The 16,855-nt window shown below is 37.3% G+C and overlaps 1 protein-coding gene across 9 annotated transcripts in view; it reads left to right on the top strand.

Moving 5' to 3' along the window:
• The window catches only part of AGBL3 (ATP/GTP binding protein like 3), a 58,118-nt gene that overhangs the window by 14,516 nt on the left and 26,747 nt on the right, over window positions 1-16,855 (top strand). For 6 of the 9 annotated variants that reach the window (XM_032304359.1, XM_032304360.1, XM_032304358.1 and 3 more), the window contains 7 exons: window positions 711-849; window positions 2,262-3,041; window positions 8,009-8,171; window positions 9,310-9,436; window positions 10,850-10,950; window positions 11,177-11,289; window positions 12,351-12,417. In XM_032304359.1, the coding sequence (XP_032160250.1) occupies window positions 711-849; window positions 2,262-3,041; window positions 8,009-8,171; window positions 9,310-9,436; window positions 10,850-10,950; window positions 11,177-11,289; window positions 12,351-12,417 (1,490 nt within the window). Of the gene's footprint in view, window positions 1-710; window positions 850-2,261; window positions 3,042-4,996; window positions 5,120-8,008; window positions 8,172-9,309; window positions 9,437-10,849; window positions 10,951-11,176; window positions 11,290-12,350; window positions 12,418-16,855 lie in introns of those variants that run through there. The other 3 variants (XM_032304363.1, XM_032304364.1, XM_032304365.1) reach the window with 3 other exon arrangements.

The following is a 16,855-nucleotide window of genomic DNA, read 5'->3' as shown; positions in this document are numbered from 1 at the left end:
TGAATGGTTTAGAATTACAGTATATTCTAGAATGGTGTATCTGATATCTCAGCCCCACAGTAACACTCTCTTACCTTGTTGAGTCTTATCCTGTGCTTCTACAGCCAAGCCCCCAGCCAAGGACTGGGGAACCACCGTGTAGACTGTTGAGGCCCTTCGTCTATGTAGCTTTCTTCTCCCTGGTGTCCTGCCTTAGACATTTCAGCAGCCCCACACAACTTCCTTGCCTCCTCAGCTCAGTAGGACTGCTCCACGACTATCCGTAAGTGCCACCTGCCTAAGAGGTAGTCAGACGGTATTCCCAGGAAGAAAGCCAGGGTTAGACATGGCCTTACTTGATGTATTTTTTTTTTCAAACCCTCTAGTATATATGTTATCCAGATGTGTGAAAATCACTCATTTTCTTTGGCCCAGCTTTATAGCTAGTTATAGTGGAAGGGCTAGTTCAGATCCAATTACTCCATAATAATCAGAAGCAGAATAAATATTTTTAATGTGAAAAAAATATATGAATTTATTTTGGGCATTGCTTTTCCAGTCTGAATGCACTTAGACTTTCTTATTTCAACAAATCTGTTTATTAGTGGCAAGTTACTTTAAAATTTAAAATCCTTAGTGACACTTCAGTTAGACCGTGTTTCCAAATTCTATGCAGAATAATCTGTATACTTTAGACATGGCTTGACATTACGATCTTCTTCTGCCATCAGCTTACAAGGAGCCCTGTTTTGTGTATTCCCGAGTAGGGGGCAACCGAACACCCCTGAAGCAGCCTGCGGATGACTATAATGATACTTTGACATTTGAAGCAAGGTTTGAGAGTGGAAATCTGCAGAAGGTAGTCAAAGTGTAGGTTTTAATTATTTTTATTTGAGAAGCTAGACTGTCAGCTGTTTATTATTTCCTGTATTAGGTACATTAGAGTTGTAGTAGTCCTAAATGAACTGCAGTTCCCTGAGGTATGATGCCAGTTGGAGATGATTTCAAAGGAGGTACAAAAGGTTCACATTCTGGACTCACTCTGAACTTGAGTCAAACAGGTTTCTGCACTGTAAATTTTTTTTAAAGATTTTGTTTATTTATTTGACAGAGATCACAAGTAGGAAGAGAGGCAGGCAGAGAGAGGAGGAAGCAGGCTCCCTGCAGAGCAGAGAGCCTGATGCGGGGCTTGATCCCAGGACCCTGGGATCATGACCTGAGCTGAAGGCAGAGGCTTTAACCCACTGAGCCACCCAGGGTACTCCTATACTCCTATGGGAGTATAGTACTCCTATACTGTACATTTTTAATACACCAGTATGAACTGTCCTAGAGACACATGCACACTGCTTCTCAAACTTTTTAATGGAATAATATTTGAGATGAATGTTCCATTAGATATGTTTGGGAACATGAATCTATTCCAAGGGCATTCTTTAAGAGATGTTTTTACTATTAAAAAAACTTAAGTACAGAGAATAATATAGTTCTCCATTAGCCATCACTTACCCATCATCTAGATGCAACAACTATGGTTTTGCATCATTCATTTCACCTAGTCATAGGTCACTGTTGATAACACAAACATACACACAAAGGAAGTACATAGTGCTAATGGAATAGAAGGTTACTTGGTAAAGAAAAAGTCACAATGACCCCAGTAAGATCGTGTGTGTATATGTGTAGAAAACAAATGTACCAGTAAAATTATTTTTACCTTTAAGTAACCTCAGTGACTAAGTATGGGGAATGCAGATGGTTAGTTAAGACAGTCCTTGAAGAGTTTCAAATTTTTTAAGGTATGTGGTTGTATTAACTTATATGTTTTAAATCTTTCTCAGTGATAGTATCTCAGATCCCTAGAGTCTGAATCTAATAGAAAGCAGGAATATATATCTGAAGTTTAAAAAGGGACATTGGACTTTAATTCAGTTTCAAGAGCACTTTAATCACTTCTTTTATAGGAAACATAATTGGGTTGAAATATAGACTTTTTTATCAAATGCCCATTTTAATGTACTCTCTTGATTTACAAAAAAAACAAAACAAAACAAAAAAGGCTTTAGAGAATTAACACAGAAGCAGTGTCACATCCAATAAAAAAGAAAATTTCAAAACTTTTATCTTTTACAATTACTTGCTATTGGATGCTGCCTAAAGAAACAGCTTCAGGGGAAAAGGCTTTCTGTGAACAGGTAAAAGTAAAATAATTTTCCTTATTTAATTTAAACTTGAATGTCATTTTTATATTTTTATGTGTTTCTTTTCCTTCCTTATATTAGGGCAGAATATGAGTACCAGTTGACCCTGCGCCCTGACCTCTTCACAAATAAACACACCCAGTGGTACTATTTCCAAGTCACTAATACCCAAGCAGGAATAGTCTACAGATTCACTATCATCAATTTCACTAAGCCTGCTAGTCTTTACAATCGGGGTATGCGCCCACTGTTTTACTCTGAAAAAGAAGCCAAGACTCATAATATTGGCTGGCAGAGAATAGGAGACCAAATCAAGTATTACAGGAACAACCAGGGACAAGAGGGGCGCCATTATTTCTCTCTCACATGGACATTTCAATTTCCACACAACAAAGACACCTGCTACTTTGCTCACTGCTATCCATATACTTACACCAACCTGCAAGAATACCTTTCTGCTATCAATCACGACTCCGTACGGTCCAAGTTTTGTAAAATACGTGTCTTGTGCCACACAATGGCTAGGAACATGGTGTATGTATTAACGATCACTACTCCCTTGAAGAACACGGACTCAAGAAAGCGAAAGGCTGTGATTCTGACTGCAAGGGTCCATCCAGGAGAAACCAACAGCTCTTGGATCATGAAAGGCTTCCTAGATTATATTTTAGGAAACTCGAGCGATGCGCAGTTGCTTCGGGACACTTTCATCTTCAAGGTGGTACCCATGCTGAATCCAGATGGTGTGATTGTGGGAAATTATCGTTGTTCCTTAGCTGGACGAGATTTAAACCGTAACTATACATCTCTCCTGAAGGAATCCTTTCCTTCTGTTTGGTATACCCGGAACATGATCCATAGGTAAAATAAGCCTCGAATTACCTCTCTGCTTATTTAGTAAAGTTGGTAGTGAGATTTTTGCTCTTACCATCCCATTCTTTTTACTCTAGTTTGTAAGGTTGCTTAACATAGTTTATAGCTACTTAATTATTTCCCGTTCTCTCCACTCTTCTCTCTGGCTTTATGCCACTGGATTCACTAGCCTTTTCTTAAATAATGAATAAACTTCTGGAACATTTTAATTGCTTTGTGAAACTAATAGTGAAATTTCCATTATCCCAAATCTGGTTTCTTGCTAAAGGTGACGCTGATACTTAGTTTGGGATGCTTGAATCTCTTACATGTGGAAATTAATTCTATCTCACAGGGCTTCCCGGCACTATGTTGATCATACATTGCTCTTTGATGAGACTTTTTTTAATTGTTTTTTATTTTAATTCCAGTATGGTTAGCATACAATGTTAGTTTCAGGTGTACAGTATAGTGATTCAACGATTCTGTACATTACGTAGTACTTATCATGATAAGTGTACTCTTTATCTTTATTAAGATAAGTCTTGGGGCGTCTGGGTGGCTCAGTGGATTAAGCCTCTGCCTTCGGCTCAGGTCATGATCCCAGGATCCTGGGTTCGAGCCCCACATCTGGCTCTCTGCTCAGTGGGGAGCCTGCTTCCTCCTCTCTCCTCCCTCTCTCTTTCTCTCTCTCTGTGACCTCTGTCAAATAAATAAACTTTAAAAATAAAAAGATAAGTCTTTTTGACTATCAGGTTACATAGTCATTAAAACTTTGATAAATAATAGTCTTTTTTTTTTTTTTTTTTTTACAGAGAGAGATCACAAGTAGGCAGAGACGCAGGCAGAGAGAGGAGGAAGCAGGCTCTCTGCTGAGCAGAGAGCCTGATGCGGGACTCGATCCCAGGACCCTGAGATCATGACCTGAGCCGAAGGCAGCGGCTTGACCCACTGAGCCACCCAGGCACCCGATAAATAATAGTCTTATTTCCCCCAGAAAAAAATTAAATAGCTTTAAATTTTCCAAAGAACCCAGAACAGTAAATGCACATAGTATTTAAATATTTGTTGAGTGGGTGAATTCTTTAATAGTTTCAGGTGATAACAGCCAGAAATAGGCATGTGCTAGAGCAAAAAGATTTATTAGAGTCACAGAACCCCATTCCAAGTCCAAAGCCTCATAGCCTTTTTGGCTAAGAGAATGGAATGGAGTTAAAATATCAGATTGGGATCCTACTATATCATTTACTAACAACCATTTTTTGCCTTCCCAGATATGTGACCTTGAGCAATTTAAAAACAAATCTAAACCTCAGTTTTCTCTTCTATAAAATGGTAATAATAATACTTAGAGGCAGGAGGATTAAATGAGAGAATCATTAATAAAATGCCCAGAATAAAATATGGTGCATTGAAAGCTCTAAATGTATTTAGTGTTAAGTAAAAAGTTGTTAATGAATCAGATATAGATGTAAAAACTCTTTGTAAATGCTTCAGGATTATTTGAATATTTACAGTAATAAGTACTATTATACAAAGTGTTTATATCCTGATCCCAGGGATACCAGAACCTCCAGTGCAGGTACAAGAACCCTGTTTCGGGACGCCTGGGTGGCTCAGTTGGTTAAGCAGCTGCCTTCGGCTCAGGTCATGATCCCAGCGTCCTGGGATCGGGTCCCACATCGGGCTCCTTGCTCCGCAGGGAGCCTGCTTCTCCCTCTGACTCTGCCTTCCACTCTGTCTGCCTGTGCTCGCTCTCGCTCGCTCGCTCTCTGACAAATAAATAAAATCTTTAAAAAAAAAAAAAAAGAACCCTGTTTCAGGGCTGAGGCCCTCAAGGATAGATACCTCCAGTCCGTCAGAGTTGCTAACAGGCTTCAGAAGCACCTAGAAGCATGGCCCCAGCTGTCTCAGTTCAGCCTCAACTTTCACTTCCACGTTAATCCTTTTATCTGCTTATTCAGGGAGGGAGTGAAATGCAGATCCCCACAGAAAGGACTGAAAACTCTTGTTTCCAAACCCATCACAAACATGGACTCCAGGATTCCCTGCAATTATCAGAAATGTTAAGTGATAAAAACAAAAAAAAACCACCCTTGACTTCCTTATGTAACCGAGGATGGCAAACAACAAAAAGACAGTTAAGTGCAATGTGGTATCCTAGATTGGATTCTGGGACAGAAAAGGTATTAGTGGCAAACTAGCGAAATCCAAGTAAGATTGGGAGTTTAGTTACTAGTGATGTACCAATGTTGGTTTCTTTGTTTTTGAACACTGTACCATGGTTATTGAATTTGCTAACATTAGGGAAAATGGGGTGAGGGATATATGGAAACACTCTTACTATTTTTTGCAAATTTTCTGTAATCTAAAATTATTCCAAAATTTTATTTTATTTTATATATATATATTTTTTTCCCTTTCCATTATATGTATAATGGAATGGAAAGGAATATATATATATATATATATATTTCATTCATATATATATATATTTCATTCATATATATATATATATATATATATATAAAAGGAAACTGATTAGAAATATCTATATCTACTTAGTGCATTTTGACTTTAAGGATCCCTGGTCCAACACAAGATGGATTATAGACCAAGGCCCTTTGGCTTTTCTCTATGGAAAATACTTTAAATGTCTCCATTCTCAGATTGCCTTGTAAGAAGGTTAAGGTAGGAATCCATTCAGTTAGTTTCAGAAAGACTTCCAAGAAAGAAAAATACCTTAATGCAATTAATCATAGTTAGGTAGGGGTGCCTGGGTAGCTCAGTGGGTTGAAGCCTCTGCCTTCAGCTGAGGTCATTATCTCAGGGTCCTGGGATTGAGCCTCACATCAGGCTCTCTGCTCAGCAGGGGACCTGCTTCCTCCTCTCTCTCTGCCTGCCTCTCTGCCTACTTATGATCTCTCTCTGTCAAATAAATAAAATCTTAAAAAAAAAATCATAGGTAAGTAGAATAAAAAGTCACATGTGTTGGAAGGCAAACAGCTAAGATTTAGTATATTTAAAGAATATGAGAATTTAAAAAAAGAATATGAGAATATAGAAAGAGTGGATTTTAGTATAGGATGCTTAGTATAAGATACTTAGACTATCTTAATCTGTGGGTAAGAAAAAAGACCCAAGCCATTTCTCAGGCAGTTTAAATTCATGTAAAATTAGACCCTTTGGAAGTAATGAGATATCTTTGGGAATTACTGAGAAGTTTTTTCTGATTTACATGTAAGAAACTGAAAGATCATTAAAACTGGGGAAATGTGGGCTAAAAAACGTTGAGCATATTTCATATTTAAGGCCCTAACGTGATAATCTTGCTTTATAATCCACTTCTAAAAACTTAAAATGGTATTTTAGGGACTTTTGTCAGTCTTATGTTATCAATTAGAATTTATTGGGCACCAAATAAGAAAAGAGCAGACAATTAATACATGTAACAGACCTCACTTTGGGATTTCACTATAGTTTAAAGGAGTATTTTTCTGAATAGAAGCTATGCTTTGAATATTTTGGTTTTAGGTTTTAATGTTTTTGTTATGAAATAATACATTTCATATTACTACAAATACCATTGCTAACATTTTTTTAATTTATCCTTCCAGATATAACAAATAGTGTATGTAATATTGGTTGAGTAATATAATGCATAAAGTTTAGAAATATGAAAAAAGGCAAAACCCATCATCCTACCACCTTAATACCACCACTTTTTTTTAACCTTTTTAAAGCCTCTCCATTAGGTATTTTCTTTTTTTTTTTTAATTTATTTATCAGAAAGAGAGAGAGAGAGAGCGCACAAGTAGGCAGAGTGGCAGGCAGAGGCAGAGAGAGAAGTAGGTTCCCCACTGAGCAAGGAGCCCAATGCAGGGCTCGATCCCAGGACCCTGGGATCATGACCTGAGCTGAAGGCAGCAGCTTAACCGACTGAGCCACCCAGGCATCCCTAGTTATTTTCACCAATCAGTTTGGGGACTTATTTTATTTTTTTAAGATTTTATTTATTTATTTGTCAAAGAGAGAGGCTGGCAGGCAGAGGGAGAAGGAGAAGGCTCCCCACTGAGCAAGAAGCTGGATATGGGACTCAGTCCCAGGACATTGGGATCATGACCTGAGCCAAAGGCAGACGCTTAACTGACTGAGCGACCCAAGCATCTCTGGGGCTTATTTTTTTGAATATTGATCATATGCTTAAGTTATAAAAGCTAAGAATTGTGCTCCTAAGAAATGTGTAATAATTTCCTTATTTATTAGAAATTTACCAGAAAAAAATTGAAATTTTGGTACCATTTTTCTCACTTTAATCAAGGGTCGTATAATAATTGGCTCAGCACCAGGTTGTCAGGTTCTCAATTTTTAACAAATATTTGGATACTTGTGGGCATAGCACTGTTCTAGGTGATTTGAAGCATTTCTTACCCTTAACAAGATTAAGTATCAAAAATATGAAGATCTTCCAAGGCGAGTCTCAAGCAAATGGCACCAATATTATGTGCTATAGGACTTCAAAAAAAGAAAAACCTGTGGCCTTCACTAGTCAGGAAGGGAGACATGAAGTCAGCCTTGAGGGCTGAGGGGCAGTATTTGCACTCGTGGAAATGAAGAAAGAAGGTATTGGACTCAGAAAGAGTCTCTGTGAAATCTATTGGGCAAACTAGGAGTGAGCTGGTTCCTTTGTACAATGAAAAACCAGAATAGTAAAGCAGAGGGATCCTACTGGAGAGTCTTGGAAGTAAGGCAAATTTTGTGCTTGTAATGGAAGGTAAGCATTCGTATTTTATATATAGCTAATGGGAAATTATTATAGATGTCTTAAAATTGTTAAGAATATACGGTCAGGATAAGAGAAAGAAAGGATATAAGAAATTCTATTTATTTGGATAGTAGACTTGTAAACCCATAGAAAAATGCAGAGGTAAAATTTAGTAACTCCTTGTAACTTATTCTTTTTTTTCTCTCGGTAGATTGATGGAGAAACGAGAGGTTATTTTATATTGTGACCTTCATGGCCATAGTAGAAAAGAGAACATCTTCATGTATGGCTGTGATGGTAGTGACAGGTGTAAGTCATTATACTTACAGCAACGGATCTTTCCACTTATGCTGAGCAAAAATTGTCCGGATAAAGTAAGACCATTTAAGATTTTTAACTTTTTCTTTATTACATGTTGCCCACCTGAGACTGCAGAATAGATCACCTTATTCAGTAAATTGCTTTTTTTATTGAGTTCTTTTGACTGGCTTATAGAAATGACCATAAAAAAGCAACTATGTGGAATGTTTAGTGACCAATAATTTGAAATGTGAAGAAAAAAATGTGCCTTATCCTACCACTATACCTAATGATAAAGGACTGTTTTCCTCCCAAAGTCAGGTACAAGGCCAGGATAGCCACCCTTACCCCTTCCTATTCAGCCTTGTGCTGGAGGTTCTAAGTGCTGAAAGCAAGAGAAAGAAAGAAAAGGCAGACACTTCAGAATAAAGGGGACATGACTGCCTTCATAGAAAACCCAAAGTAATGCACCAAAAACCCTCCTAGAACTAACGGGTTTAGCAATGTCCTACCTGACAAGGTCCCTCCTCAGAAATGAACTACATTTCTATATACTCACACTGAACAGTTGGAAACCAAAACTGAAAACGGTACCATTTACCGTAGCTTCAAAATGAATACTTGTGACTGCAAAGAAATAAGGGAGTTTTTTATAGAGGTGATAGAATTGTCCTATATCCTGATTTGCGATAGTGGCTCCACAAATCTATACATGTGTCAAAGTCCTAGAACGCAACACAATTTAATTTCATTGTAAATTTTAAAAATTGCAAAAACTTTGAGACTAACATTATCACAATCTTTCAGGACAGCTTTCCAGTGATTGAGCTTGTGAAAATAAAGCATCCTTGTCTTATTCAAAGCATCTACATTAATCTTTATTCCTAAACATATTTAAGCCCTTTCCTATAAGTTTTTTAAAGTATAAGAGCTTATCCCAACAGTATCAAGAATTAATCAGTGGGTTTTGAATGCATATGTTACATATAAAAAGTAAAATTTATTGCCAGTGTTTTCAAATCTGTACTTCTGAGAAATGTAAATATGTCATCCTTAAAATGAGTTATTTCCTCTGGTTTGGGACTAAAAGCCCCTGAAGCTTTAGAGAGAATTACTGCATATGCACTACTTTCTCATTTTCAACCCTACTTCCTGAGAAAGACATTGTACGCAGGAAAACACATTTTCTCATTTTTATTTGCTTCTTTTTAGTTTTCATTCTCAGCTTGCAAATTTAATGTTCAGAAGAGCAAAGAGGGCACAGGAAGGGTAGTAATGTGGAAAATGGGAATCAGGAACAGCTTTACCATGGAGGCTACTTTTTGTGGATCTACCCTGGGTAAGACCAAGTGTTCTCATTCACGGCTCTCAGAGCTTTAAGCCAAGGAAATTTTTTTTTTTCCCAAGATTTTATTTATGTATTTGACAGAGACACAGCAAGAGAGGGAACACAAGCAGGGTGAGTAGGGGAAGGAGAAGCAGGCTCCCCGCCGACCAGGGAGCCCTATGCGGGGCTCATTCCCGGGACCCTGGGAACATGACCTGAGCCAAAGGCAGACTCTTAACAACTGAGCCATCCAGGTGCCCCTAAAGAAACCTTTTTTAATGTGATACTAATAATGTGGATAATGTGATAGTGGGCACTTTCTTCCCACTTACATGCATGCTGGTTTCCAAGCGCTTCTATATATAGGATGAACAAACTATACCACTCTGTATCTCCATCTCACCATTTCCTTTTGCTTAGGAAACAAAGTGTTAGACTGTAGCTAGAATACCCAGTTGGTTATTTAATGATCTAATATTTAATTACTTTTGCTTTTAAGAAGAAGTCCTTACAGATGACTCACGATTTCAACAAAAAGCAATGCTCATGCTTAAAATACTAGGATAGAAATGTTTTTGGTGGATTTGCTATTTACAAGTCAGAGTAGACTGGGTGTGTTGGGGGTTCTTTGAGAGAGTAAATATATATTTTAATGGAAGTACTTGGTTCCTTTAACTAAAAATAAAAGCATGCTCTCTAGTCCCATTTAAGAAAATTTTTTTTAAAAGATTTTATTTATTTATTTGACAGAGAGATCACAAGGAGGCAGAGAGGCAGGCAGAGAGAGAGGAGGAAGCAGGCTCCCTGCTGAGCAGAGAGCCCAATGTGGGGCTCAATCCCAGGACCCTAGGATCATGACCTGAGCCGAAGGCAGAGGCTTAACCCACTGAGCCACCCAGGCGCCCCTAAGAGATCTTTTAGTCACATCTAGTTGACCCTTAGAATACTCCATATTAAGAAAATTGTTACATTTTTAGAAAATTTATTGACTCAAAGGAAAGCGCTAGAAATCCACACATATATTTTCTGTCTTTTAAAGCACCTTGAAATTGATATAACACTATCTATGATGATGAAAACATTAAAATATTTACCCAAGTTTTTCCCTAAGTGATTATGAGTGTGTTTATAACTGGTAACCAAGTATTCCATAATTTCTTACTCAATTTTCTTCTGCCTTACAACATAGACTATTAAGTCAGTGTTAAGTAAGTGTTAAGTCAGCTTTCATCCAGATGTGGAGAGAAGAGGAAAGCAGTAAGCTGTTAAATGATCTTCCCCAGAGAAGAAAATCCAAAGGACAGGATATAGAATCATATCAGATGTTTTGTTTATTTATACTTTCTGTTTTACAATTTAGGCCCACCTGGTAAGGCCAAATGATTAACTCATCCTCAATGGTGGATAAACTTATTAATGTTTTAGGTAATAAACGGGGCACTCATTTCAACACAAAAGACTTGGAGTCAATGGGATATCATTTTTGTGATTCTCTCTTGGACTATTGTGATCCAGACCGAACCAAGGTAAGCAAAGTCCATTTGGTAATGCATCAAACTCAAGTTTATGAGATAACATAACCTAAGGGTCTATGGAAGTTTTTTGTTTTGTTTTGTTTTGTTTTAATATCCTAACAGTGTTTGAGGTTTCTGGTACTTGATGTCCCCATAGCTATTGTTCCAAGTGTCTATAAATATTCAATTTATTTAATTAGGAAATAGAGTTAATTTATAATTAATCATTTTCCCCTAGTATTATCAGTGCCTGAAAGAATTAGAAGAAATGGAAAAACATATAAACTTAGAAAAAATCCTTGAGGATTCAGATGCTTCTCTGAAAGAAATGACACTGGATCTAGACTCTAGGTAAGCCAAGATGGCGGATAGAACACAATTTGTTGTGCTGTGTTTCTGTGCTCTTTATAGTAACAGGAGGATATAAAATTCTCAGTCTCAACTGAAAATCCCAACTATAAGTGGAGGGAAATTTTTTCCACACATTTTACTTTGCTCCAACTTCATTAAGACTTAAGTTATTGGGGCGCCTGGGTGGCTCAGTGGGTTAAGCCGCTGCCTTCGGCTCAGGTCATGATCTCAGGGTCCTGGGATCGAGTCCCACATCGGGCTCTCTGCTCAGCAGGGGGCCTGCTTCCCTTCCTCTCTCTCTGCCTGCTGCTCTGCCTACTTGTGATCTCTCTCTGTCAAATAAATAAATAAAATCTTTAAAAAAAAAAAAAAGACTTCAGTTATTGACTTGAATAATATTAATTGAGCACCTATTATGTCCTGTACATGAAAGACATACTCAAATTATTTTTAATGCTGACATTACCCACAGAGAATTGATGCATTTATAGAGATGCCACATACATACTATAAATCAGCAAATAATAAATGCAAAATTTAATGCAAAGGAAATGTTGGAAGAATGAAGGTGCTAATTTTGTATAGTTTCCTGTAGGAAAAACAGAACAAATGTTTGATTCCTTTCCTTAATTTATAAATTTTCAGGCTTTGATTAGTGCCCCTGCACCTCCAGAGGTGACTAATAAGTTTGTTTGTGGCAGGAAAGTATCATTTTGAACTCATGGTTTTGTTTCTATTTGATGTGTTCCAATTTCAGTCGTTTTTCTTCTAATACTCTGAGATGCCTAGAACTATGACATCTACACTTTGTAATATTTACGAATTTATTTGTAATGTTTACCTTTGTAAACATTTTTCTTAAAATTAGAACATTTCTATCATTCCAATAATATTGTAAAAACAACAGCTAAAATTTTAAAATGCCACCAAAATATTGTTTATTATTTTTTAATACTTATAGATCAAATTAATAAATTGATCATTGTAAATTTGAATAAATATGAATAATAATGAAAATAACATAATAATTATTTTATCAAAGTTATTATTCTTTTTTGCAGTAGCCGAGGCTCTGACAGTTCAGAATCCAATGAGTCTCAGACTTACCTTCTCAAGTTGACTTCTCAGGTATGATTAAAAATCTCTGCCTATGTTATGGATATATTGAATAGGTACTCTTATTGTGACTAACAATCAGACAAAAATACGCTTGCAGTTGCATAATTATTGTTTAGCAGTAACTGTTACTTCCTGATTAGATGACATTATCTCTAAATCATAGAATTTTCTATCCTTAGGATTTGTAAACCCTTACTCTAAAGATCCAGAGAAGGACCTTCTCAAAAGCCACATCACCTGTAAATGAGAGTTAACATAAGTCGCATAACATAACATACATCACCTGACTACAAATTCGGTGTTCATTTATTCTTTTATTTAACAACTATATATTGAGCTTCAGCTGTGTGTTGGGCATAGAGCAGTGGAAAAAAAAAATGAGACAAAAATCTTCTCTCATTGCTTTTATTCTAGTTGGTGGAAATAAATGATGAGAAATAAGTAAAATATTTGCTGTATCAGGTCATGGTAAGTGCCTAAGAAGGAAATTAGAGGAGAAGGCGGAGGGAGTTCAAGTGGTGGTACATACTGAATGTTTATGCCCCCGCCACATACACAGGTTGAAACCCTGACCCTCAGTGTGATGGTATTAGGAGGTGACTAAGATAAACGACCAAGACAAACTAAGACACTACTCTCTTAGGACCGAGTGTGGGATGCTGCTCTAACAAATATCTAAAAATGTGGTGCTGGCTTTGGAACTGGATAATGGGTAGAGGCTGGTAGAGTTTTGAAGTGCATGTTACAAAATGCTGATATTGCCATGAAAGAACTTCCAAAAGGTGACTCTGGTAAGGGCTCAGGAAGGAAAGAAGGGGAACAAGTTTCCGTCTTCTTAAAGAATACACAAATAATCATGTACAGAACCTTGGTAAAAATGTGATTATTAAAGGTAATTTTCATGAAGTCTCAGAAACAAACATGTTATTGCCTGATGGAGAAAATTTTAATCCTGACTATAAAATGATAAAAAATTTGGCTGAATTGTGTTTGTGTTCTATTGTTTGGAAGATAGAACTTGTGAGTGATAAAATTGGATATTTAGCTGAAAAGATTTCCTTGTAAAGTGTTGAAGAGCAGCTTGATTCCTTCTGACTGCTTATAGTGAAATACAAGGAGAGATAAGAAGGAATTGTTAAGCCAAGAGGAACCAGAGGGTGAAGATTTAAGAAATTCTCAGCCTGCAATATTACAAAAAATAGGAACGTGTGTTCAGAAATTCTCAACCTGCAATATTACAAAAAATAGGAACGTGTGTTCAGAAGAGTGAGGGTGTGAAGATCAAATAATTGTTAAGCAGGTTAGTGTGAGTGTGTAAACCACAGAACTCATCTCATCCGCCACCCCATCAGGAAAACTGCCAGTTTGAACTAAAGCAGTGAGAGAGAGGACAGAATGAAGGCAGGGTTTACAGTATGGTACCATAGGTCTATTTGCAAAAGCGCAATGTTCTGCAAGACAAGAATAAAAAAAAGGCCTCAAAGGTAACTAAGAGATCATTCAGGCCACCACCACCTAGATTTCAACAAGCTAGAGGATGAATGGCCTTTAATAGAGGCCATGGAGGCAGGCTGCCTGGAGCCGCGGGCCGCATCATGGGCAGTGCCCTGGCAGAGAGCCACACAAGAGCAGCGCCCTGCCGAGCTGAGGACGATGTCGCCACCCCAGTGGGTCCAGATGACAGAGCATTGAGCCAGAGAGGATGAGTGTTGAGCCCTAAGATCTTGTTGAGTTTGCCTTACCAGATTTTGAGTTTATTTAGGATCCATCACTCTCTCTTTCTTTTCTGACTCCCCCTTCGGGAATGTCTGTCCTGTGCTATCCCTCTGCTGTATTTTGGAAACACATAACTTGGAGTGGAGTGGGATAGGATGGATGAATGTATTTTTCAGGAGAGAAGGACTTGAATTTGGTGAGCCCAGGGACAGAATGCTATACCTGAATATTTCTATTCATATGTTGAAATTATAATGCCCTGTATGATGTTGCTAGAAGGTGGGCCTTTTGGGAGATGATTAGGCCATGAGGGCAGAGCTCTCTGGGTGATTTAGTGCCTTATAAAAGAGGCTCCAGAGAGATCCCTAACCCCTTCTACCACGTAAGGATACAATAGGAGGTCTGTGGCCCAAAAGAATGCACTCACCTGACCATATTGCCACAATGGTCTCAACCTTTCCCCTGGAGAACTATGAGAAATAAATTTCCTTTATTTGAAGCCAACCACTCTGTGGTATTTTGTTGTAGCAGCTGAATGGAATAAGATACATGTATTAGTTCTCTATTCCTGAGTAACAAATTACCGCAAGCAGCAGTTTAAAACTTTGCAGACACTTATCATCACACTGTTTCTGTGAGGCAGGGCTTCGGGATTGGCTTCGCTGGATGCTTCTGTCTAAGGTCTCTCAAAAGAGTGTAGTGAAGGTGTTGGTCAAGCGATGGTCTCACCTGAAGGCCTGACTGAGGAAGGATACACTTTTAATCAACACTTACATAATTGTTGACAAAATTCAGTTCTTCGGAGGCTGTTGGGCTAACGACCTCAGTCCCTTATTGGCTGTTGACCTTCAGTGTCACGTCCAATAAATCATGGCCAAATTCAGTGTTGTTAAGTTTCGTCCTTTTTTTTTTTCCTAAGATTTTTATCCTTTTAGGTCTTATATTTATGTTCTTAATCTATTTTGAGTTAATTTTTTATTTGGTATTTGGTTAAGGGTCCAATTTCATTCTTTTGCAAGTGAATATCCAGTTTTCTGAGCACCATCTGTTGAAAAGACTGTCTTTCCCCCCATTGAGTGGTCCTGGAGCCCTTCTCAAAAACCATCTGATCATTTCTGCAATGATTTATTTATGCACTCTTTATTCTTTCTGATCTGTATGTCTCTCTTTATGCCAATACCACACAGTTTTGATTACTGTAGGATTGTGGTAAATTTTGAAATCAGAGAGTACAAGCCTTCCAGTTTTGTTCCTATTTGGAGTCCCTTGAGGATCCATATGAATATTAGGATGGATTTTTCTATTTCTGCAAAAAAAAAAAAAAAGTCATTGGGATTTTGGTAAGGATTGGATTAAATCTGTAGCCTGCTTTGGGTAGTACTGATATTTTAATAATATTAAGGCTTCCGCTTCATGAACAAGAGATACAATTTAATCAATTTTATCTTCTTTAATTTCTTTCAGTAGTGTATTTTAATTTTCATTATATAGTTCTTTCACCTCCTTGATTAATTCCTAAGTATTTTATTCTTTTTGATGCTATTATTTGTACATGGAATTTTTTGTAATTTTCTTTTCAAATTATTCTTTGTGTATAAAAATGCAATTGATTTTTCTGTGTTGACTTTGTATCCTCCTCCATTGCTGCTTTATTAGTTCAAACAGATTTTTTATGGATTCTTTAGGGTTTTTAAAATATAAGATCATGTTATCTACAGAGATCATTTTCTTATTTTCCCATTGCAGTGCCTTTTCTTCAGTTTTCATGCTTAATTGCTCTGGCTAGAACTTCCAGTATTGTGCTGAATAGAAGTGATAAAAACAAACATCCTTTTAGGAAATTCTTTAAGTCTTCACCATTGAACACAATGTTAGCTGTAGGTTTTTCGTACATGGCTTTTATTGTGTTGAGGTAGCTTCCTTGGATGCCTTGTTTATTGGGATTTTTTTTGTAATGATCAAAGGGTGTTGAATTTTGTCAATTGCCTTTTCTGCATCAATTGAGATAATCATGTGGTGTTTTACTTTGATCGACTTGGTATGTTGAGCCATCCTTACATTCAGGAATAATTCCTATTTGGTCACTGTGTACAAGCCTTTTAATATGCTGCTGAATTTAATTTGCTAGTCTTTTGTTGAGGATTTTTTGTATTAATTTTCATGAGATGCTGGTCTTTGATTTTTCTTGAAGTGTCTGTCTGGCTTTAGTAGTAGAATAGTACTGGCCTCATAGTCTGAATTAGTAGAGTTCCCTCCTCTTCAGTTTTTTAGAAAAGTTTGAGGAGGACTGGTACTAGTTCCTCTTTAAATGTTTGCTAGAATCCTCCCATGAAGGCATCAGGTCTAGGGTTTGTTCTTGCTGGGGGATTTTTGATTAGTGATGCAATCTCCTTATAGTTATTCATCTGTTCATATTTTCTATCTCTTTGTAATATAGTCTTGCTAGGTTTTGTGTTTCTAGGAATTTGTTCTTTCATCTAGGTTATCTAATTTGTTGGTATATAACTTAATAAGTCTTAATAGATTTTAAAAGATAGCTGTCTTACAGAGTATCTTCTCTGATCACAACAGGATGAAACTGCATTAATAACTTTTTTCTTTAAATGTATTAATCTCTTAAATTATATGGGGAGGGGCACCTGGGTGGCTCAGTGGGTTAAGCCTCTGCCTTCAGCTCAGGTCATGATCCCAGGGTCCTGGGATCGAGCCCCACATGGGGCTCTCTGCTCAG

This window comes from Mustela erminea, chromosome 11 (assembly GCF_009829155.1).
Source record: "Mustela erminea isolate mMusErm1 chromosome 11, mMusErm1.Pri, whole genome shotgun sequence".
In the NCBI taxonomy this organism is placed as follows: domain Eukaryota; kingdom Metazoa; phylum Chordata; class Mammalia; order Carnivora; family Mustelidae; genus Mustela; species Mustela erminea.
Note: the sequence above shows the minus strand (reverse complement) of the source record. Positions and strands in the feature narration are given on the sequence as shown.